The sequence below is a fragment of the Tachyglossus aculeatus genome, chromosome X3 (genome assembly GCF_015852505.1).
Source record: "Tachyglossus aculeatus isolate mTacAcu1 chromosome X3, mTacAcu1.pri, whole genome shotgun sequence".
Taxonomy (NCBI): domain Eukaryota; kingdom Metazoa; phylum Chordata; class Mammalia; order Monotremata; family Tachyglossidae; genus Tachyglossus; species Tachyglossus aculeatus.
Genome location: NC_052099.1, coordinates 22,534,774 through 22,560,147, shown reverse-complemented (window position 1 = coordinate 22,560,147; position 25,374 = coordinate 22,534,774). Strand labels below are relative to the sequence as shown.

The 25,374-nt window shown below is 43.4% G+C and overlaps 1 protein-coding gene across 1 annotated transcript in view; it reads right to left on the bottom strand.

Annotated features, from left to right (window-relative positions):
• ANKH (ANKH inorganic pyrophosphate transport regulator) overlaps positions 1–25,374 on the bottom strand; it is a 109,732-nt gene that overhangs the window by 2,430 nt on the left and 81,928 nt on the right. Inside the window, exons 6-12 of the mRNA XM_038770198.1 lie at positions 18,645–18,815; positions 16,414–16,548; positions 13,609–13,701; positions 9,374–9,469; positions 1,665–1,794; positions 804–927; positions 229–328 (exon numbers count right to left, since the gene is read on the bottom strand). Of these exons, the coding sequence (XP_038626126.1) occupies positions 229–328; positions 804–927; positions 1,665–1,794; positions 9,374–9,469; positions 13,609–13,701; positions 16,414–16,548; positions 18,645–18,815 (849 nt within the window). The remainder of the gene's footprint in view (positions 1–228; positions 329–803; positions 928–1,664; positions 1,795–9,373; positions 9,470–13,608; positions 13,702–16,413; positions 16,549–18,644; positions 18,816–25,374) is intronic.

The following is a 25,374-nucleotide window of genomic DNA, read 5'->3' as shown; positions in this document are numbered from 1 at the left end:
TCTCAGTTAACCCACCCTGCTTCTGTTTAAAGCCTAAGAGCCTTCTGATCACTTCCAACATCTCACCCTCCTCCACTGTTGAGCACCCTCTGCATTCTGAGTCCTGGGAATTAAAACTAGGTACCGATCATCCATTCTTTTCCCAATAAGACTAGCAGATGCCTGGTGGAAGGCATTAGTTGGAATAGGCTGAGCCAACGTCACAGCCGTGGGCCACACACACATTACCTGTTTCCGATAGACGTAGCAGGCGGCTATCGCGACCATGGTAGATTCTCCCACAAAGCCTGCTAGGAGGGATCCTACTCCTAACGTAGCTCCATGAACCCTGGTTGGGGCCGGGGTTGGGGGGGAGAGACAGAGAAAAGCAATGGTCCTTTAACGAAGCAGCCGCTCAGCACTGAAATACTGTAACCAACTCACTTGCCTTAAAAACAAATCGTTTGCAATAAGTTTTCCAAGCCCTCTAAAGGGAGATTTAGAAATGGGAAGACCAAACTATTGTTAAGACTTGACAGTGACGTTTGAATTCTAAAATCACTCCTTGTACCTGAGGTACCTTTTCTTTAAGTAGAAGAGTGAGGCCCCAATCTTCTGACCATGATCAGGGCAGTTTTTTTATTTTGGTCTTGCAGGAAAACCATATGCTTAAATAAACCCGAGCCTGCCAAGGGACCTAGTTCTGTATTGCAGAATCAAGATTTCATAGTGCAGAGTGCACCGTTAAGGTCCACAGGCCACACGTCTGAGCAAGGAGCGGGACCCCGTCCAGGGCGCGGAGATGATTCGCACAAGGCACTTACCCCATATAAGGCAGCACGACGAGGCTGGTGATGAGCACGATGATGCGCAGCACGGAGCTGGGGGCTAGCACGAATGTCTTCTTCAGGGTCATCAGCCACCCTGTCAAGTGTGCTCTCACTGTGACTGTTGGGAGAAGCACAGGCTATGAGGAAAATGGCCCAACAATCGGAGGAGCAGTCTCCTCGGGGTGGGAGAGCCTTAGGGAAAGGTTGCAGGGGAGAAGAGAATAAAGAGCGACTTGAACCCGTCTTTATCGCTGAAGCTGAATTGGTTGACTAGGTAGCAATACAAAGGAAATAAATGATTCTGCTTTGCAGGACAGGGAACTGTGATCTGCATATATTGTATCTACCCCTACTGCTTACTACAGTGTTCGGCACATAAACATCTAACAAATATGGCACTGATTATCATCAGTTCATTCAATCGTGTTTAGTGAGCGCTTACTGTGTACAAAGCACTGTACTATGCACTTGGGAGAGTCCAGTATAACACCAGACACATTCCCTGCCTACAGTAAGCTCTTCCCTACCTTCTTCCTTCTCCTCCCTGCCTGGGGCAGGGAGAGGCAACAAGGAGTTTCAGCATCTTTGAAAGAAAGAGCAGCCTTCTGGAGGGGAGGGGATGGTCGTTCATTTAACTCCTTCCTCTCCTCCACCTCCTCCCAAAGCCCAGTGTTGCTCCGAGTCCCTCCCTCAACCATCCCTTTCCCTCACAACTTCCTCCAGATCCTCCTACATAACAATGCACTTGAATATCCCACTGGTAATTTCACATGAAAAGCCTGCCTCCCTTAGTGCACCAGGCCACTGGGAGGAGGCCTTCAACTGGAAAACAGGCTGCCTTGATTCAACCTTTACCTGGGACTGGGAAGAAGGAGAAGATGCGCAAAGGAACGACACAGAGTTCTGCAAAGGCGAAGTCCACTCCAATGATGTCAATTAAAATTTTCTCCGAAACGTTGGGTGTCCAGAACATTACAAAACAGAGCTAGGAGGACAAAAGAAGAGGAGGCGTAAACAGTGGGGCTGCATACATAGAGCTACATGCTGCTAAGGGTAAAGGTCTACGACGTTATCATTCGAGTGGGGTTCCTGCAATGAGGTCCCACCTGTGAGTATGGGCATGACTGCCAAGGCCTCTGAAGGCTGGCCAGCCCGGCCTCCCTGCCATGCTCGGGTAGTTGTCCCTTCCAAAACTGGCTGTTTGGAGATTTACCTCTTGGCAGCTGCAGCCTAAACCCCCCGTCCACAGTCCAAATGCTCCGGGGCTGGCCCTGGGGTGGGAAGTGGGTGAAGGATTAGGGATGTTTGGAAGACTCCCATCCTCGTGTCTCTCTCCACTTCAATCCATACTTCATGCTGCTGCCCGGATTATCTTTGTCCAGAAATGCTCTGGACATATTACTCCCCTCCTCAAAAATCTCCAGTGGCTACCAATCAATCTGCGCATCAGGCAGAAACTCCTCACCCTGGGCTTCAAGGCTCTCCATCACCTCGCCCCCTCCTACCTCACCTCCCTTCTCTCCTTCTACTGCCCAGCCCGCACCCTCCGCTCCTCCACCGCTAATCTCCTCACTGTACCTCGTTCTCGCCTGTCCCGCCGTCGACCCCCAGCCCACGTCATCCCCCGGGCCTGGAATGCCCTCCCTCTGCCCCTCCGCCAAGCTAGCTCTCTTCCTCCCTTCAAGGCCCTGCTGAGAGCTCACCTCCTCCAGGAGGCCTTCCCAGACTGAGCCCCTTCCTTCCTCTCCCCCTCGTCCCCCTCTCCATCCCCCCATCTTACCTCCTTCCCTTCCCCACAGCACCTGTATATATGTATATATGGTTGTACATATTTATTACTCTATTTATTTATTTATTTATTTTGCTTGTACATTTCTATCCTATTTATTTTATTTTGTTGGTATGTTTGGTTCTGTTCTCTGTCTCCCCCTTTTAGACTGTGAGCCCACTGTTGGGTAGGGACTGTCTCTGTGTGTTGCCAATTTGTACTTCCCAAGCGCTAAGTACAGTGCTCTGCACATAGTAAGCGCTCAATAAATACGATTGATTGATTGATTGATCATACAGATGTGCCACATCAGGACGAGTTCGGCGGCATTGCCTCCCACACTCCGCCAGTAAAATCCACATTAAAGTTAGCTACCCACTGAGGATCAGGCCTGCCCAAATGGCACTCGGGTCGAAAGTGAAGCTTGCTCCTGAAATATTCTCCCATGTCCAGAATTTTATCGTATTCTCCCAAGCACTCAGTATTATGCTCTGCCTGTAGAAATTGCCCAGTAAATACCAGTAACTGATTAACTTTAAGTAAGCCACCAGCTTTGTCAGTAAGAATCAAATCAAGGACACAGGCCCGAGTTGATTCCTCTACTTTCTGTGCCAGCTGATCGCAGGCCACCCGTGAGGGGTATTCCAGTTAAAGCGCAGTCATCACCAGGTCCAGGCCCAAAGCTGCTTGGGTGAGCTGATCTCAGAAGGGCTTGTCCGCCGTTTCTTCCTGTCTGGGTCATTTCTAAAGGACTCATCCTAACATAGCCTTAAGCCTTTGCCTTTCACTTTATCCCAAACACTCTACCCGTTGGTCTCATCCTCTATCAGCATTTCTAAACAAAACTGCTCTTGAAAGAAACAAAGACTCCCTCCCTCCCGACCACACTTACTTGTGCCTAATTTTTCTGACCTGTCCTTCAGCGATGAATGCTAACACACACTGTCTCCATTATTCTGCTAGACAGGAGTTAGGCCTTCCAATGCTGTGGGATTTGCAAACCACTCACTACACTTTCTTCCAACAGCCTGGCACAGCTAAGGCACTCAAGGTTAAGATGCCATATTGATGGACTGTTTAATGCTGGGCACATTGAAAACATCTGTGCCGAGAGAGGATGCAGGAATGAAGCAAAGTGCTCTCTAAAGTTATTGTAAGATAGAAGAAGTAGTGTGGGCAAGTGTAAAAAGTCAGAGGACCTGGGTTCTAATCCTATTTCAGCCATTTGCCTGCTGTGACCTGGATCTGTGACTTTTGGGCATTAGGTAATTCACCCCATCCTCAGCTCCACAAACTTATGAACATATCCATACATTATATATTTTAAATTATATATTTATATTAATGTCTGACTCCCCATCTAGACTAAACTTGGCATGGGCAGGGAACATGTCTACCAACTCTGTTGTATTGTACTCTCCCAAGTGCTTGGTACAGTGCTCTGCACACAGTAAGTACTTACTGATTGAATGGCGGCCCTGGGCAAGTCACATTCTTAACTTCTCTGTGTCTCACTTTTCTCAACTGTAAAATGGGGGTTAAATACCTAGTCTCCCTCCCCTGTACACTGTGAGCCCCTTGTGGAGCAAAGGACCATGTCCAATCAAAAACTTCATGACCAATGCATATCTCTGCTGCCACTGGCTATTTGTTCTCTCAGAATGTTGATGACTTATTAAGCTGTTAAAACAACATTAATCCTTCCAGGGAAAATAATTCATCTACTTTGAAAAATTAAAAAAAATGCAAACTTGCAATTGGTCAAAGTTGAGCACAAATAGAATCCTAGGAGTTTGTGCAAAAGCATTCTTTAAACTGCAAGTACTACTTGTTCCAGAAAACTAAGCTGGTCCTGTTTACCCTGTCATGTCAGAAAGTGTGTACCATCCAGATTCCTTGGGGGAAATATAGGTTAGCTTTCACTTTCTAAGTGCAATACAACTTCCAACATCATGTGTCTTTCAGCAATCTGAGAAACATCAAAAATGACAAATGCCCTAAAACTGAACACTGAATTTTGATGCAAGGACTCACTTAAGTTCTCTCTGCCTCCGCCACCTCATCTGTAAAATGGGGATTAAGACTGTGAGCCCCATGTGGGACACGGACTGTGGACCTGATTACCTTGCATCTACCTCAACGCTTAGTATAGTGCCTGGGACATAGCAAGCACTTAATACCATAAAAAATACCATTTCTTCCTTTTGGAAGTTTTCCACAGGTCTAGGAAATTGGCATTTATTAACTGTACCATCCTTATATCTCATTATCTGTGTCAATGACAGAGGAGTCAATCCTGCTCTTGCCAGGGTAAGACATCATCACGAGCACAGTCTTTTCAATGGCAGCAATTTCCTACTGCAGTTCTGAATGAATTTGCTGAGCAAAGCTGCCAGGGAGTTTCGTTTTCCTGCCTGCAGCCTCTACTGTCTTTCCACTTCTGCCTTCTGTTCCAACATGAGAGTGACTTTGGGTGAGAAAATGAAAGTGACCTCTAAGTTTCTATCTTGGCTAGGGGTTGTGGTGGGGGAGTACGTGGCGTGGGGGGTGGGGTGAAGGGAGAGGGGGAGGACCAGGGTGGAGAGGGGTTCCAGGTGGTGTAGGGAAGCCACGATGGCTAGTTCTGAAAATCTGCAAAGCACATCTATAGTCCCTCACACAGCTTACCAAAAGTCTCAACCGCTGTTCTCTCAAGGGGCACTCTATTTCCAGATGGGTAGTCAAGGAATCAGTTGCTCTGCTTAGAAAGCTCTGAAAAGCATGTTTCTTTTGCACTTTCTATACTTGATCATTTAATATAATCTCACTCACACCTCCGTGCAGCAATCAGAAGTCATTTACCAGGCAAAATGTCCCTTTTCAAAAGTCACTTTGGATAACATTTGCAGCGGTTGTTGAAGGCACTTTGCCCCAATTCCTTTTTCTTTCCTGGGTTTACGGGTTGTTCCTCAAGCTCACAACAGGTGGAACAAGCTCCCAGATTACCTCTCCTCCGCTTTGTGGACTACAGTAAATTAAGTCAAGACCCTTGCTGAAACATTAAACTTGAAGAAGAACAATACTGCTTGCCTGAGAAGTGTGGTGCTACAGGCAGCTGAGTGCAGTGGATAAGCCTTACTTCAGGGTAGGTCCCAACCTACTGATCTGAATGCAGCAAGACTGGGAAAAACTTTCCCGCTCACTGGCTAGTGGTTCAGTCAGGGTCACTGTGAAACATTCAGGATCAAAGCACAGGGTCAGGATGGCAGGGCGGTAAATAGGGAAGACCGTGGCAAAAACCACAACTGGATTTTCCCAGAGCCGAAGAACATTCTTATAAAATTAGCTTGATTTTTTTATGACTTTGCACAGTATGTCGGGGATTCCTGAATGCCTGATAAAAGTAAATCCCCTGTCCCTGGAAAATCTGGTCCGCTGTTGCTGAGAAAACTAATGGGCTTGCATTCAGTAGGTTAAAACCCCTAAAATGACACCTCTTCCTCAGAAAGCTGCAGGAGTTCTTAAGTGGAAGTGAATGATTTTTTTTCCACAGATTGGGTTAAATCTGTGGAAATTTGTTTCAAAATAGAAACATTTCAAACAGCAGAGGGAACCCTGCATTCAGGCTTTCACGCTGGTTTCACCAAGTGACCTTTCCTCCCTGTTTGACTGTACGGTCAAATCCAGTCAATGGATGATTTCATTGAGTGCTTGCTGTATGCACAGCACTGTACTTTGGTATAGCACTTGGAAAAGTACACTATAAAAAGAGTTGGTAGACACATTCCTTCCCCACAAGAAGCTTATAGTCTATATCCTTTATGACCACCTTCAACGGGAATCTCCACCGGGCTTATCTGCGCATCTATTTTCTTTGGGGAAGGTGGCAGGAAGGGAGAGAGAGAGAGGGCAATAATGTCGGGCTAATCTTTACGAGGTGTGGTTTATGAAGGACAGATAAGATGACTTCAGGCCATGGCTTGAGGCCTACCTTTAGCTATTTGGTTCTGGTGTTTTCGGGGTGTCTGAAGGCTTTGGAAATCCTGCTGTTACACTCCACTCCCTCCTGCCCCACCAAGGATCCCAGAGCCAAACCAAACACTGCTTTAAGCTGTTCGTGTGCCATAATGCTATTGGGGAATTTTTTATGAAATCTGTCACTTCCCTTTTGTCCTTATTTCTATAGATACGTATCACAAGTCATTTCTTTTGTTGCATAATCTGTAAAAATGAGTCTTCTTCTTGGGCTGTTTTTGTGGAGAGCTTTAAAATGAGAACTGACCAAACACACTAGTAGGGAATACCCACTCGTCAGACTGAATAGCTCTAGGACCTTTCTGACTTGGACTCTCAACTTCTGGTTTGGGCAACAAGTTGGCAATGAGAGAATGTATTAGGTCTGCTTGTAGGCTTGAGAAAGAAAGCCATTTAAAGTCCTGTGTGCAGGTTGCGGGGAGGGGAGGCAGGGAGGGTGTTTACAGCTGAACCCTTGAACTTTCTCCACTTATGTCCAATGCCACATTCCTCCCTTTGGGCTTGTCTGGTTGCAAATGTTGCTTTTCGGGACAAGGTGGAACAATAAACTTGGAAAGGATGAGGGAGAGAATTTTCCAAATTCCCAGTTCTAATCCCATCAAAATGGAAACCTGCTGCAGAACACAATTTTCTTAAAGAATGAACTGTTCCAGGCCAGGAGGGAGGAGGGGGGAAGGAGACCAGCACAGTGGACAAATCATAACCAGAAGACTGAAGGGTTTGGATCCCTAACAGATGTTACTGCGGATGCCACCACCTGCATTCTGTAGTCCCTGGAGGGCAATGAACCCTGGGGAAACACGGTCTGTTTCCCTTGGTAGGCTGGTGAACCCGGGGAAACTGTGGCCAAGAGAACTGTATGACACAGTGGCTGGTGTCTAAATTATTGCCAATTCTCAAGGTCGGCCTTTCCCAAAACAGGTCCCAAGGCTCCTCCTGAACTTGCCTCTGCTTGGGCACAAGGAAGTGCAGCTTCATGCTACCCAGGGAGAGTGCTGTCATGACCCCATCTACGTCCCCAATGCAGGCATTAAACTAGACTTATTTTGGAGTTTCCAATCACTCTGCAGGGCCTCCAAATGTTCAGTTTGCTTTCAGAACTGAAACCCTCTTAGTGTTTCCCTAAAAGCCACTTAGAGTAGCTCTATGCCAGTATTTTATGACTCTGACCACCCCCAACCTGCCAAAAAAATAAATAAATAAATCCACCCCACAGCCCAGGTTCACAAGATTGTCTTCACGTTCACATTCCACAGTGAGCAAGAGGGTTAGGGGGCCTGGGCAGGGGGAAGGGAAGCCTGGGGTAACAGGTTCTGACTCCAGCAGGCACGCTATCAACAGTTCTTCTTTCACGATTCAGCACTCTCATATGGGCCGACACTACCACAAGTCTAAGTCAGGTCAGGTCAGGGGGCCAAAAGGCAGGGAGCAAGAATGCAAATCCACAGCTGAGTGGGCAAGTCCTAGTGTGGTAGGGGAATATGTTCTTTTGCTGGGTCTTTATATTTGATTCTGTGAAGGGTCTAACTTCTTCCAACCTTGAGCATTTTTTGATGGGGCTGGGTTTTCCAAGAGGAAAGAACTGGGCGTGTCAGGAAATCAGGGCTCTCTCCAGGCCAGACATGGACTCAGTTGTAAAGATCTCTCTCCATGGGATCGCAACCAATAACCGGCCCCGAGGACGGGGGAAGGGAGGAAGAGAGGAGTCACCGTTGGCTTGTAAAACAGGAGAAATGTAGTAACGATGCATGGGGGACACAGTCCTTAGTCCACCTGGTGCTAGTAGGGGGAAGGGAGAGGGTGGAAGGGTTTTTTTTGATTTTTTAAAAATGATATTTCTTAAGTGCTTATATGTGCCAGGTACTGTATTAAGTGCTGGGGCACATACAAGCTAATCAGACTGGACACAGCCCCTGTCCCACAAGGTGCTCACAATTTTATTCCCCATTTTACAACTGAGATCAATGGTGCTCAGAGACATGAAGTGACTTGCCCAAGGTCACAGAGCAGACAAGTGGTGGAGTGGCATTAGAACCCATGACCTTCTGACTTCCAAGCCTGTGCTCTTTCTACTAGCCACCCTGCTTCTTTGGACTGAAGGTGGCCTGAAACCCAGCTTCCTGGGTGGGCACTGAGGGGTGATTCCCAGAATGAAGCTGTCGAAATGGGGAGATCTCATCCAACGTTTGGTAGGTTTCACAGGTCTGTCCCGTGCCTGTTCGGGCCAGGTTCCCTCCCAAATGACACCAGGCCCTCTCAAACCTGGCTAGGACAGGCCTGGAGAAACATACCGGTCTCCAGGCTCTCTGTGGTCACTCGTGGGGTCTTATTGCTCCTTGATCATTTGCCAGGATAAAATCCACTGGCACAAGCGTGGTGAGGACAAGAAAGTCTCACCAGGGGAAGCAACCACCCAACTAAACCCAGAGAAGTTTAAAGAGCTTGGGTGACTGTGCCCTAGGCTTTCCAGGTTCCTAAAATAGGTGTTAGAGAGGAGTGAGGCTTACTCACCACCTACTGTGACACAGTGCTTCTTTTCTCAGATCTTGGGAGCATTAAAAGGCAAATAATATTTCTTTCCCTCATCTCCAGGTACTTCCTTCTTACCCAAATCAATCACCTCCCACAGGAACATATAACTGTAGCTACTATTTTGGGAAACCCCGAAGAAAAAATGGAAAGATATCACTAGCTGTTGTGGAAATAGATTCTATTTCTAACATAGGTGAAATAATTTTCCCATTTAGCACACAAACAAGAAAAGTCAGGAACAACTCCTTACCGTTAGGGATAATGCCATGCAGACAAAAGTAAATTTCTTGATATGTGCCGCAGTTACAGTATTCGTTGTGCTCACCAGCTTATTGCTGGGGTTATTCTAGGGAAAGAAAGAAAAATATAAAGATTGAAAACATTCTGGGCTGTATTATTAGCACTGACAGCACCAGGGTAATAAATCGCAACAAAATCCTTGTGTTATTGGGTTTTTTTTCGGGGGGGGGGTGGCGGTGAAGAGGGGTACAGGGCTGGGGTTGCTGGGTTTACGATGTAACATCTTAATATTTTTTTTAGCTTTTCACTTAAAATGACCTTTAAGGGTTTCACAAAAAACTCAGCCTCTCCACAACAACCCAAGAGTGTCATCCGTTTAGACTGTTCTCCAGTTTTATATCAACTTAGCAAATACTGGGGAAATTCATGGGAGGCTTTCTGCCAATTATCTCTGTTTTCGCTGAGGCGTAAGGGGCCGTTGGAGTCACTTTCCCTTCCAAAATGATCTATGGCCCCCTCCGGCAATAAAAGCTGTCCAGAGCTTTCCACCCCAGGCTCATGTTGGGTCCAATTAGCTCCAGGATGACAAATATAAATACAGCACTTTGGAACACCTGGCTCTATTAACTCAGCCTAATGAAGTAAAGACAATACACACTATCAGATGGTCTACTCTGAAAATCATCTCTCAACCCGGATGATACCGGTCTTGAAAAAAATCACAGAAAAACAAAAGATTTTCTTTTTCTTTTCTTCTCCCTCTTGGGTACTAAATATATCTCAAATGTTCCAAAGCTTTTTTTCTTGGCTATGACTGACTGTTAAGCTAAAAACTGAACTGCGGCAGGTAGTGAAGTATACAAGGAACCAGACACTTCCAACTCTATTTTCTGCAGAGCCCTGGAGAAATCCTAGTAAAAGGCCCTCTCAGTTGGCCAAGGCCCTGTGAGCGTCGCCTTTCATTTAGCCATGCCTCCCTCTCACTCTGATTTGTTTCTGACAGGAGAAGGTCGGGGTGGCCAAAATGGAACTCATCTTCCCACCCCGCCCAAACCCTTCCTCCCCCATTTTCCTGGCACTGTAGACAACAGCACTACTCTCCCCATCTCACAAGCCCACAGTCTTGGCATTATCCTCGACTCAATTCTCTCATTCAGCCCGCACATTCACTCTGTCATGAAATCTTGATGGTTTTACCTTCACAGTATCTCAGGATTCTGCCCTTTCCTCTCCATCCAAATTGCTACCATGCTGATCCAAGAACTTATTTTTCCCACCTTGACTACTGCATTAACCTCCTCTTCGATCTCCCTGCCCCCTGTCTCTCCTCTCTCCAGTCCAAAGTTCACTCTATAGCCTAATAATTCTTTCTGAAGAAAAAACACCCCACTCAGTCCATATCTCCCCCTTCTCAAAAACGTCGAGTGGTTGTGCATACACTTCAACATCAAACAGAAACACCTTCCTATCAGCTTTAAGGTACTCAAAGCATTCTCCCTCCCACCTTACCTCGCTGATCTACTACAATCCAAACCACAAACTTCGCTCCTCTAATGGCAACCTACTCTCTGTACCTTGATCACATCTGTAACGCTGAAAACCCCTTTGCCCACATCTTCTCTCTGGCTTGGAACTCCCTCACCCTTCAATCAACTAATCAATCATATTCATCGAGGGCTTACTGTGTGCACAGCAGTGTACTAAATGCTTGGGAGAGTACAATATAACAGAGTTGGTAGAAACATTCCCTGTCCACAGTGAGTTTACAGTCTGGTGTCTTCATATCTGACAGTCCACCACTCTCCCCATCTTCAACCCTCCCCTAAAATAACATCTCCTCCAAAACGTTTTCATTGGTTAAGTCCTCATTTCCCCTACTTACCTTCCCCTCTGTGTCACCTATGGCCTTGGCTATGTACCGCTTAAGGCCTTTTGACACTCACCTCAGCCCCCAGCACTTACATACATATCCTTATATTCTACTGTTTCCCCTATCTGTAATTTATTTTAATGTGTATCTTCCCCTGTAGCCTGGATGCTCCTGGTCACGAACGTCTCTACTGACTATTGTACTGTACTTTCCCAAGCATTTAGTACAGAGCTCTGCATAAAGTAGGCATTCGATAAATACCACTGATTAATCAGTTGAAGTATGCATGTTTTCGAGGTACATGGCAGGATTGTGTTTCCCCCCTCTTGTCTCTTTTCCTCCACTGCCATCTTAAAAACTTCCACACCCACAGCCCCCTCCTACTCTCAGATATTTCTAGCCATTGAGACTGGCTAGCATGGTGAACGGCACTCTGGAGTGGACTTCCTGGGGCTCAATAGAAGCTTTGGAAACAATAGGTGAGGTTATTAGAGTGATTCTAAATAACAAGAGTTTCTGGCTAGAGGTGTGTTTGTTAAAGGGATCTGTCTACAGTTCCTATCCTCTGTGGTTGCAGATGACACAAAATCATAGATAAAACCATGTGTTTCTTGGCTACCTTTCCCAAGGCCGCACATTGTTTGGACTGTTTCATTTTGTTATTTCACAGCAGCCAAAAAAAATTCAGCTGAGATATTCACAGCTGGGAAGCTCGATACTTAATATCTCCAGCCCTCAGGATATTTTGCTGTATGCCTACTCCTCCAAAACGGAACTGGAATCTTAACTCTGGTGGACTAACTTGATGGGACGATCACCTTATATCTAGCTCCCTCTTTCTGACTTCTGAACTTCATTTGTTCAACCAAGCTCCTTTGAAAACAACCTCTTTTCTAGACTGAAAGCTCATCCTCCTCACTGTAAGCTCGCTGTGGGCAGGGAATATATCTGTTATACTGTTATATTGTACTCTCCCAAGCAATTAGCACAGTGCTCTGTACACAGTAACAGTTCAATAAACATGACTGACTGACTTGCAAGTCCTCAGGTATGTCAAAGTCATTCCAAACAGATGTAAATGACAGAGGCTGAGTGCTGTGTGCTTTAGAGACATTTTTGTAACAAATTGATACTTACACTGAACTTTTATATTATTCCACTGGAAACTATTTCTCACCATTAAATACATTTTCACTAATACTTGTGGCATTTTTGTATATATAAAGAAAGGATTTCTCTGGAGAACTATTATTAGTAGTGCTATCAATTGTATTTCTGGGTCCACAGGGCAATCTTTCTTCTGAGGAGCTACTTTGACTCCAAATCAAACAGGACCTGACTGTTCGAAATGTCCAAATGTGTTCATGCCCACCCAAGGATCTATAAGAGGTCGACAGAATGCGGACTAATGAACGTAAGAGGCTCCATTTTAGAATATTAAATAGAGGACTCTTCAACTTGGTTGAGAGAATAAGGCCATTACAGTATTGGCTGAGATATCTAGGCAGTTGGAAATGAGGGAAGGAAGAGGAACCAGAGAACAACCCAAATAACTAGTCTTTTTATAGTACAATTTTCTTTAGAAAAGATTAAAAAGAAATACATGTAAAAGGTATCTCAGGAGTCTGTCACTAGCAGCAGGGAGAGGAAACCATTTTGAAGATGTATTATGTTGTCAACCTAACTGTGAGCACGGGAGTTAAATTCCCTACATGGGTTAAATTTCCTGGAGGAAATGTTCTTTAATTATATAGTCACCAAGACTGAGAAATTAAAACAGTGACAAAAACCAACAAAAAGAAAAGGGAAAAATATAAACTTTACCTGCACCATCTTATGTGATTACAACTGTGTCATTCTAGACACAATGGAAAATAATTATGGTATGTTGTAACTATGGTATTTGTTAAGTACTTACTACATGTTAAGCACTGTTCAAAGGGCTTGGATAGATACTAATTATTTGTAGCAGCATGGCCTAGTGGAAAGACCATGGGCCTAGGCATCATAGGACCTGGGTTCTAATCCCGGTTCTGCCAATTGTTTGCTTTGAGACCTTGGGTAAATCACTTGACTTCTCTTTTCTTCAGTTCTCCTATCCTCCCTCCAACTCAGACTGTGAGACCCAGGTGAGATAGGGACTGGGTCTAAACTAATTAACTTATATCTACCCCAGCTCTTAGAACAGTGTTTGACACATGGTAAGCACTGAACAAATACCATAAAAAAAAAAAGCATCAGATCAGACACAGCCCCTACCCCACATGGAGCTCACAGTGTAAGGAAAGTTCACAGTGAGGCACGTAGGCATGGATATCCATGCAACAGCCACACAAAACTGGGATTCCTGGTTACCAGCTCCCACAGGGACTCACCTTGTCAAATGCAGGATAGACAGCTCTGATTTCCGTCAACCAGCCATACGGCATGTGTCCCACCGGGTAGGTGGCTGTCAAAATTGCCACTGCCTAGAACAGCAAAAATCAACAGAGTTAAATACCTGCACCAGCAACTATTAAGGGGTATATCTTTCAGTTTAAGCAGGTCAATCTTAACAAGAGACAGCTAAGATGAAGACTTCAGAAGTCACACTCTACCTCAAGACAGAACAACAACTACCACACTCTTTTTTTGAGCTTACAAAATATAATAGTCTAAATATAGTAGTGATTTTACCACTGTTGTCCTACTTACCAGCCCTTTACCTAGAGCAAAACAAATCTCTTTTTGCTAAATCCCTAGATTTCCTTGCAGTCAACCATACACTAAGCTTCTTACCTGAAATTTAGAAATTCTGGTCTGCAAGAACTGTAAAGAAAATTGTCTACAACAATAACACCTTGACAGCCTAATTATCTTGTATCTACCCCAGCTCTTAAAACAGTACTTGACACATAGCATGCACTCAACAAATACCACTATTACTACTACCGTAAATAATAATGATAATGACAACAAACTTCCCAATTGTTTTATTACTCCTGCTAATTCTTTAGTTGCCTGAATTAGGAATTCAACTCTATTCTTTCACATAAAAAGGAAGAACTTTCGTTTTAAACAAGGCGGCTTTTGGATAGTTAACAGTCATCACTTTGAGCTGCTTTTAACTGCCCTGATTAGGTTTCTCTAGTCTGGGCTGACCAGGCTGAGGTACAGCTGGAAGTTATTTATTTAATTCTGAGTCTTTGACCTTCTCTAAGCACATTTAGTTTGTTTTAGATGGTTTGTTAGGACAGCTGCTTCTGAAGATGGAACGCTTCAGCTCATCTGAGATGAACAGTCATCATCCCAATCTCCAGTAGATCTCCAAAACTGAGGGCAGAGAAGACTGCATTTCAGACTCCTCCCACATGCCTCTGTGTCTTTCTGGCTATCCACAGACTCATTAAAGTAACTGTGAGTAGTCCAAGTGATAAGAAGCGGAGTTACAACCCACTTCGAGGCATCCCTGATCCATTTAATTGTATCAGCAAATGGAATGATGCCTAAATCATTTCTTTCTGGAAGCTTTAGATTGCTTGTCTCGGTGGAAGTGATATTTTTCATTAAGTTGCATACCACCCACCAGCCTACATGTAGCAAACTTAGCTCTCTATTAACACATTGATACACAAAGATAATAGTTAAAAACATTATATTCCTCATTAATATATTCCTTACTATTCATTAATATAAAATCTACCTTAACAGTCTAAGCTGAAAAATGTGGCTTTATTTTTGCCTGATAAGAATTTCCTTTTGGTCCAAAAGCCGTTTGGGATATGAAGTGATAAAAATTAACAGCAATGTAGACTTTATGTCCTTTGAAACCAACAACCCAGTAACAGCTCCTATTTTATTATTTTTTTAATCAATTGGTAGTCATCTTCTTACCTGAATTTCCTTTGGATTAAGTTAGAAAACTGTTTTCATATAAAATGATGTACCTGGTTTAATTTTTTTTTAATAAACAAAGGCTTCCTTGTCTGCAGGAAATGACTGACATTTTTTCTTACTGAGAAAACTGCACTAACAGATTTGGTGAAAAGGTGCCACCAAAACCAACCCACCCAAGGTGAAGCCAGAAAACCAGCCTATAAATTGACCTCAAGAGTTAGCCTTGCTCTTGATGTGTGCTTTTCTTCCTCCCTGTCAAAATACTCAGCTGCTCCCAGGTTTCTGTAAATGGGTTTGCCCGTTGGAAGAGCACACCAGGAATCAGTGTTTGTCCTTCCTTTTCCAACACAAGATGCCCAAGATGTTAAACTTTCCCTAAACCCCATGCACCCACCATGACCTGAGGTTTCTGCTGATGGGATTTGACCCTTCTAAGTCCAATGGATTTAAAGAAAATGAATCAAGGCTCTTCGCTCACACACTCTGCAGATGAAAAAAAAAAAATTTCAACTTTTCCTACTGATTAGCTGGCATTTGTGAAATCTATTTTCTCTGAATACAGAGCCAAAGAATGATTCACTTTGGGCAATCTCTTGGCAGTGTAATTTACCAAGAGGCTCAGTTTGGATGAAAGCTGGACAATGTGAACATTATCCATGGAGGAGGCATGTAGGGGGCTGGGGCAGGTGGGAACAGCCTAGGTCAGATTGGAGGCAATTTCTCTCAAAGTTTTAATATAAAATAGCATTACACCACTGGTCACATGAAATGTACTTGAAAAGCTGAGCTAGCTGGTTTATACCACAAATAAACATTGCATGTGGACGGGTGTGTTGCTCGTCTCATTTTAAAGGGAAAGAAATGGAGAAACTGAATGACGAAGTGACTTGCCCAGTATGGGGCTGGGAAAAAATATGGATTGAGTCATTTAGCCCAGTTCATATGGAGGATTCTAGCTGTTTGTCTCCATAAGGAGGCAGAAAACCAAACTGAAGGAAAAATCACGGGGAATACTAGAATGCTAATTTTGATTGCTTACTGATCCTTACGCTCCCTCTGTTAAAATCATAAATTCAAATATCACCATGGGGTATCATAGCCTGGTAGAAAGTACAGTCAATGGGGAGCTGGAGATGGGCTTCTTCTTTTGGGGGCCCAAGATCACACACAACTCTGCATGTCTCTCTATCCTCCACAAATGAAACCGCTTTCATAATACCCAGTCCTTTCCTACCCATAGGAGACATCCAGACGATTCATGAACCCAAGAAGCTAAGGGGGCCCGAGGGGACTGTCCTACGAACCTCTGTAGCTGCAGAACTGCCACCCAGGTCACGGGAAACAAAGAGGTTGACGATGGGCCTGCTGATTCTCTGAGTTGCCAAAATCAATGCTAGAGGCCACCAGAAGCCCAGCATCTTCCTTATTGTAGCATCACCCTATACCAAAACAGAGTCACAAAAGTCCATTTCATCAGTACAACAGAACGATGCATAAATACAGATAAAGCGCTTTCCTTGGCTCAGCATCAAACCTACTCATTAAACTGAAAATGGAATCTGATAAGTGAGCTCTTTTACAGTAAAATACAGCACATGACAGCTGTGGATACAGACCCCCCACCACAATTGGGAAGGCAGGTAAGTAGGCGGAGCAAATGTAATCATTGTGTGAATCTAAATCACCCTTTTCCATCACACACCTCATCTTTCACAAGGGCCAAGAGCCAATCTTTAGTTTGGTGTGTTGAATGGATTTGACACTGGCTTTTGTTTAAAAAACACAAAAAGCGCCAGACTGGGTTATAGTAATGATCCATTCAATCCGGTGCTCTGTCGTCAATGGTGGCAGCAAAGGACATTTCGATATGAAAGAGGGTTACTAAGTTGTGTCCCTTTAACCACAGGCGAAGGAAAGAACCCTCTAATACCCCACACATTTCCCCTCTAATATTAATAGCAGATCCCTTTTCCATAAATCTTTGTATGTAGCTTTCTTGAATTTTCTATCTTTTCCTTTAAACATCTTCACTTTTCTTTCTAATCAAACATTCCAGACTGCATTAGTTTTCTACAAACCTTTCTTGAAAATCAACTGACCAATATCATCATGCGGGACCTAGCAAAGCTGGAGCGATTGTCAATTTTTCAAGCTCTGATGAATATTGATGGATAACCATGGCTTGGGCACTGAAGACAATGGAGGTTAAATTATAGGCCCTCAGTTGCTGGTAATTATTGATTGAAATTATTTATTCAACAGGGATTTATGGAGAAGGAAAGGAGATGAGGAAGAGAGAAAGGCAGGAGAAAAAGAAGAGCCTGATGGCTGAGAGAAAATGGGTCTTCTGTTGACTCTGTTGGCCTCCTGCTGCTCTTCTGTTATCCAAATAAGAGAGGGTGAGTGACCAAAGGAGCCATAACTGATTTAATGAGCCATTCACAGTTTCAATGCACGGGCAGGGCATCTTTAGACATGCATGGCTTAATCTATGAGAAAAGCATGAATTACTGACAGAATCAACCCGGTAGCCCCTTGGCATGGGAGTGTCACGAGCAGGGATGAGTGGATGGGGTAAGGGCCAGAAAGGTAAGTCAGGTGTGTGGTTGGGGAGGATAGTATAGGATTTTGTCCTGGGTCTACCTTCTTACATTAAGTGGAGACAAACTAGTAGGTCAAGGATCATAGTCTTGGCAGCCTTTATCAGGGTATGTTGTACACTTAGTTCTTCACTCTTATTTGGCAGGAAGGAGGATATTCTCTTCTAGTACTAGGTAGGAACAATTGCCTGAATTTTGAGGACCCCATTTTTTTTTAGTCCAACGGGGCACTTGATGGGCAGCAGTGTGGCCTGCTGGAAAGAGCACAGGGCTGGAAGGCAGAGGACCTGGGTTCCAATCCCAGCCCTGTGACTTTGGACAGGTCACTTAACTTCTCTGGGCCTCAGTTTCCTCATCTGTTAAATGGAGATTCAATACTTGTTCTCCCTTCCGCTTAGACTGGGAGCCCCAGGTGGAATAGGCACTGTGTCTGACTGGGTTATTCATTCATTAATTCATTCAATTGTATTTACTGAGCGTTTACTGTGTGCACAGCACTGTACTAAGGGCTTGGGAAGTACAAGTTGGCAACATATAGAGGCCGTCCCTACCCAACAACAGGCTCACAGTCTAGAAGGGGGAGACGGACAAAAAAGAACAAAACATGTGGACAGGTGGCAAGTCGTCAGAACAAACAGAATTAAAGCTAAATGCACATCATTAACAAAATAAACAGAATAGTAAATATGTACAAGTAAAATAAATAGAGTAATAAATCTGTACAAACATATATACAGGTGCTGTGGGGAGAGGAAGGAGGTAGGGCGGGAGGGGATGGGGAGGAGGAGAGGAAACGGGGGCTCAGTCTGGGAAGGCCTTTTGGAGGAGGTGAGCTCTCGGAAGGGCTTTCTTGTGTCTACCCCAGTGCTTCGTACAGTGAATGCTTGGTGCACCGTAAGCACTCAACAAATACCATCATCGTTAATGAGACGTACCCCAAGTTCAGGTCCACTTCTGTCTGGAATGATATCGTGAATATTCCTGTAGTAACCCAAGCATAGAGTGGTGCAGCGGACGAGGGCTCCCATGTACAAGGAAAGGATTGGGATAAGAAGAGGCTCTCTGCATTCCAGGTGACTATGAAGCAAAATGGCTACAAAAACAACCTGAGAAATAAGGGGGAGAAAAATGCGGTAAGGGAAACCACAAAATTTTTACACACACACCACACACACACACACACACCCCCACCCCCCACCCCCAATTCTGTCTCATACAAGAAAAATACATTCCTGGACAAATTATTAGCTTTGATATAGTCTCCCAAGCGCTTAGTTCGGTGCTCTGCATACAGTAAGAGCTCAAAAAATTAGAATGATTGATACTAGAGAACTAATATAACTAAGGATCTCTTCCTGCCTACTGAGCTGTCTGATAGTTCAGATCATTAAGAAACAAGATCTGCTTTGAAATTGAGCTGTGCAAAGATCTATATGTCATCTTGTCCTCTCTAGGTATTACTTCTATACAATTCAACTTTGTTGTCATTGTTGTACTCTCCCAAGTGCTTAGTACAGTGCTCTGCACACAGCAAGCACTCAAATACCACTGATAAATATGCTTTGATCAAGAGCCTGGGCTTGGGAGTCAGAGGACGTGGGTTCGAATCCCAGCTCCGCCACTCATCCACCACTTGACCTTGGGCAAGCCATTTCACTTCTCTGTACCTCAGTTCCCTCATCTGTAAAATGGGGATTAAGTCTGTGAGCCCCACGTGAGACAACCTGATTACCTTGTGTCTACCCCAGTGCTTAGAACAGTGCTTGGCACATAGTAAGTGCTTAACAAATACCATTATTATTATTATTATTATTATTATTATTATTTTCCAAAGATGACCCCTGCAGCAATATGTAAGATAGCAGAAGAGGGATGAGGCAGGAGACAGAGGGGCCAATAAGGAAATTGTTCCAGTAATTCAGCAAAGTCATGATAAGGGCCATAGTTGTCAGAAAAAAGAGTGGGTTTGTGACTCCATGCTATTTTATTAAGAACCAGCATAACTTAAAGTAAAGGCAGATAGAGAATGTGATTTTTGAATGTGGGTGATAGATGAGAGGATGTCAAATGACAGCAAGCTTTGTGGGGCAGAGATGATGGTGGTGGTGTCAACCATCATGGGAAAATAGTACAGTGCTCTGCACACAGTAAGCACTCAATAAATAAGACAATGAAAAGAAGAGGACAGCCTTTAGGAGGGAAAGTGTACCAGTTATTTCCTGTAAGAATTTTGCATATTGCATGAATATTTTGCATTCTACATCTTTATTGTTTCTGAGAAGCTCCTGGATCTGAAAACAGGAATATACAAAGGACCTAATTCTCCTCCTCCTCCTCCTCCTCATCTCACCTCATCATCATCTCATCAATGAATACCATTGCATACCACTGAATACAGTTGTGCAGAAAACTGTACAAAGTGTTTGGGAGAGTGGAATACTACCATTTTGGTATACACATCCCCTGCCTACAACAAGATTACATTCTAGAGGGACAGATATTAATATAGATCATTTTGCAATATATAGCAGAGAGATATGTATACACTGTACATAATCATCAACACGTCTAAATAAGGTAGTCTTTGAATACTGAATCCGGAAGAAATCCCACAGGATTCCCAAGATGCTCCCAAATGCCCCACCTTGAAGAAGAAAGGAAATGGGTGATTGTGGAAAGTACTGGAGCATCTCAAGTTCAGTTCCCTTAAAAACTAAAGGCAAAGAACTGAGCAACTTCCTCACTGACATCACCAACCTACGAGGTTCACTAAATGCCCCAACACTGAAATGCTGGAAGTGCTTGTAACCAAGGTCTTGAGTAAAGTGTTTTCCCCGACAGTGTTTGTGTTAGTGATCCTGGGGTTGGGAAGTGCCGGTCTCCAACACCTGGTTCAGCAGACACTGCTCTCTGAAGTAACCCGAATTACAAAGAGAGGTCAGAAGTGCTATTTTTGTTCCTGTCTTTGTTAAAGGAAACAACACCATCATGAGACGTGGGGACAAAAGCCTTGGCAATAGCAAGAAGCATCAAGAAGCTGCAAAATCAATCCAAATAATGTCAAGTGTCAATAAAAGTAGCTTGCACACTGAGATGAAATAGAAAGCTGGCTTCCTGGGGAATAATGCCTCTAGACTCAAAGGCCCAGAAACAAAGAACCTGCTGAGCCCAGAAGATAAAATGGAGCTTGGAAAATATGCATTATACATAATATTGGTGTACTATCATTGACAGAGTAAAAATCTGTAGGATAATCAGTTGGGGCATAGAAAGTACAATTGTAATATTACTCTTGAATGATGTAATATGGATGAATGTCAGAGAATTAAAAAAGGGGTTGTACTGTACTATGCTCTGACTTAGGCAGCAGGGCTGTCACTCCAGAGCTGCCCTAGAAAGAACCCAGCAAACAAAGGTATGGTTAGAGCAGCGTTGTAATAATGGACTTCCTGGAGCCTGGGCGTTTTGAGTTCATTGTGAGCAGGGAACATATCCACCAACTCTGCTATACTGTACTCTCCCATGCACTTAGTATAATGCTCTCAACAGAAAGAGAAAGCTTTTGCCCCAACTGGACAGATGTTTTATTCTGCCTATGGATGTAATAAATCCCAATATTTTAGCTTCAAAGAGAAAATTAACCAAAAGCCATGAATGCAAGAAACAAAAGCACAACGTTCAAGAAATCCCTCTTGGACTTATAAAATGTAATCTTTATCTGATGCTCTGAAAATGCAGATTCATTCAATGGCTACTCATTAAGGACCAATGAGACAGTTGGCACTGTACTAGGGATTAGTACACTGGCCCTGATTTCAGAGACTATAAATAAATCTATAAATCAGTGGTATTTATTGAGTGCTTAGTGTGCAGAGCACTGTACTGGGCACTTGGGGGAATACAGCAGAGTTGGCAGACAAGTTCCCTGCCCACAATGAGCTTATAGTATATGCTAAATATATTATAAAATATAGCAATGCACAAATAGTGTATAGCAATATCTAATTGTTGCCCCAACTACATCTTTACAGACTCCTATTATGATCAACTTTTAGGTTTGTGGCATGGTATTTTGCTTACTTGCAGTTGGAAAGCTAAACACCATTAGTTTTGCAGAACGTTAGTTTCTATCACACTAGTTCCTCAAAGATCTAGTTCCTTTTTCACAACCCTTACTTAGATTGCAAGCCCCATATGGAACAGGGACTGTGTCCTCTCTGATTAACTTGCATCTACCCCAGCACTTAAAAAACAGTGCCTGGCACATGGTAAGTACTTAACATATGCCATAAAAAACACAAACAACAAACCCCCTCCAATAACTCACACCCTGAGTTGGTTTTCCTTCAGGATGGAGGTCTAACTCAGATATTCTCATCACTATAAACACCCACAGATTTGCTGATGGCCATGGTTTGCGTATATATAATCTCAGTGGACGGCCTTGCATTTTGCTACAGTGCTCTACATTTTATGAGTGCTCAGTAAACACTGACGGTTGAACTGGTCAAGTATGTACAAGGTTAAGTACTAAAAAAAAAAATAATGTTTCTGGAAAATAGGTGGCCAAAGTTCAGCAATACCCTTCCTTAGACAAAGAAAGGTTTCCTGGGTGATGGGCCTGGAACTTGACTTCGACGGGCTGGAGCAAGGCACTGGGAGGGAGAGAAAAATTGCTAGGCAAAGGGTACAGCATGTCATGGAGCAAAAAGGCAGGACAGGAAGGAGTTAAGTCAATATGCAATAAACTAAGAAACTCGCCTGGCATGATTCAGGGCAGTATAAAAGTGGGGCTGTAGCAAGGTAGCTCAAAGCTTACCTTTACAGGGAAAATAAAGGTTGGAAATAGAAGCCAACAGAAAGACTTCCAATTGGTAACAGAAGAGTGTGGGAAATTTCTAGACGTTTTTATAGAGGAAGCACGATCTTGAAAGATCATCTTTTACTTCCATACCCAAAAGAGAAAGGGGCCGGGAGATATGGCAATAGGAGAGGGACAAATCAGAGACAAGGAGAGCTGAGACAGGAAAATGGGAAAGGACTTGAAGAGGAAGAGGCAGTGTCGTGAAATACTGTGAAGAAGAAGAGCAAGATTTAGAATTGCTTGGACACAAGGGCGTGGGGCCAGAAAGGTATCCACAAGAACTCCAGAGATCAGTGCATGGGGAAGGGGAAAAAGGCTGGGAGTCAATGGGTGTCAAATACAGGAAAAGCTTTGGGAGGATTTATTTTTAATGGTATTTGTTAAGCACTTACTATATGCCAGGAACTGTTCTAAGCTCTGGGGTAGTGACAAGGGTAGCCAGGTTGACAACAGTTCATGTCCCACATAGGGCTCTCACAGTCTTAATCCCCATTTTATAGATGAGGGAACTGAAGCACAGAGTAGTTAAGTAACTTGCCCAAGATCACACAGAAGACAAGTGATGGAGCTGGGATTAGAACCTAGGTCCTTCTGACTCTCAGACTCATGTCCTATCCACTAGGCCATGCTGTTTCCCATAAGACAGGCCACTGAATGGTTCAAAAATTTTATGAGATGAACAAAGTGCAAAAGTCCATAGAAGGTTTGGTAACAAGACCAAGGAACCTTATGGACCTGGTACAGGCATCATGGTTTGCATAATGGTGTCATATACATGAATAGATCAAAGAAATAAAGAAATGTAAAGCACTGGAAGAAGTGATAAACGGTGTCATTCTTTTGGGATTAGACTAGAGGTTCAACGACCAAAATGAACTATTGTTATGTTAATTACCATATTACATTCATTCTTCCATCTATTTCTTAAGAGGCCTTCAAAAAGTTTTTTTTATTGAGCACCTATTGGGTACAGAGTACTGTACTAAGTTCTTGGGAGACAGTATAATAGAGTCAATAGGCACAATCACTGCTCTTAAAGATTTTACAGTATGGGGTGGGTGACAAGCCCTGAAATAATTTACAGATAGGGGAAGGAAGAAGAGGGTATGTATTTGAGTTAGTGCTTAAATAGTGGGGTATATAAATTGATTTGTACAGAAGTACTAAGAGTGATCATGAGTACACAAGTGTATTGTTGGTGCAGAAGTTGTTGTTGGGAGAAAAGATGATTTAATTAGAGATGGTCTCCTGAAGGGAATGTGACTTCACAAAGCCTTTAAGATGAAGAGATCTGTGGACTGGCAGATATGGAGGGAGAGGAGGGTTCCAAGCTGCGGATAATAACAATAATAATGGTATTTGTTAAGCTCTTACTATATGCCAAGCACTGTTCTAAGCATTGGATAGAATGTGAGCAAGTGATTGGAGATAGGAGAGATGAGAACGAGGCACAATGAGTAGGTTTATTTATGAGGAATGTGAGAGTTGACTGATTATCCTAAAGCCAATGGTTAGTCATTTCTGCTTGATGTGGAGAGGAATGGGCAACTATTTGAGGAATCTGAGGAGGGGAGATGTGTGAAAAACAATGCTTTTAGAAAAACCATCTGGATAGCAGAATAAAGTATGGATTGGGAGCGGGAGAGACTGAAAACAGAGAACAGTGAGGAGGCAGATGAAGTCCCTCAAGCCAAGATATGTTTTGACCAGTGTGAGTACCATTTGAATGGAGAGAATGGGGTGGATTCTGGTAATGTGGAAGAAAAACTGGCAGGATTTAGCAAATATACTGAATATGGGTTGAAACAGAGGGAGATTGCAAAGGTTGCAGCAGACTTGTGAGATGAGAAAAGGGGTGATTGCACCAACTTTGATGGGAATGTTTAACTCTTTAACTCAGAAAGAGTTAAAAGTTGCCACATTTTGGCCAATATTTCCTCATGAACCCTTCTTTGTTAGGAGGGAATGCAAAAGATGCAAATAAAAGAATGTGACTATATCCATAAATGTAACAGAAGCAAGCTCAGAACACTAGAATAGAGATCTAAACGTTAACTTCAACGTAAGTTCATGGGTCTCTAATCACTGCTACTTCCATCCAAAACAAACAGCATTTATTATTGTTTTATGGTTTAGTGCTACATTATGAATTCAGTGATACTGAAATATGGCAAGGACTCTTTGGTTCACACAAGATTGTAAAATCAAATAGCAATGACCTACTTCTCAGAACACTAACCAATTTCACAGAACACCGTAAAGTTAAATAGCAAGGGCCTGTGAACTAAACATGAACTTGTAACCACCACAAAACACCTACCAAATAAGAGAAAAAAGGCTTGCTGGCACACCCAAAATTAGAAGTGGCATCCTATGGACTATACCAGTGTTTATTCATGAGACCTGAAGAATGTTCTTATTACCGCTGCTGTGAGGGACACCAACAATTGGAGTGACCATTGACTGCTATCTTCCAAACCCTCACTAGAGATAAAACCAGTATATCACAAATCAGCAATCCAGATAGCTGATTATCAAACTCCTGGAGACTGTAAACACTTAAGGTTACTTTTGTATCCCTCCAATTTATCCCTCTGATAAAGTCCTCCGGTCACCACCAGTGTGACCAGGGAGCCTCTACAAGATATTATTATCCTGATAACCATAAAGACTGTAGACTCTGTAAGCTTGTTGTTGGCAAAGAATGTGTCTGTTTATTGTTATACTGTACTCTCCCAAATGCTTAGTACAGTGCTCCGCACACAGTAAGTACTCAATAAATATGAATGACTGACTGACAC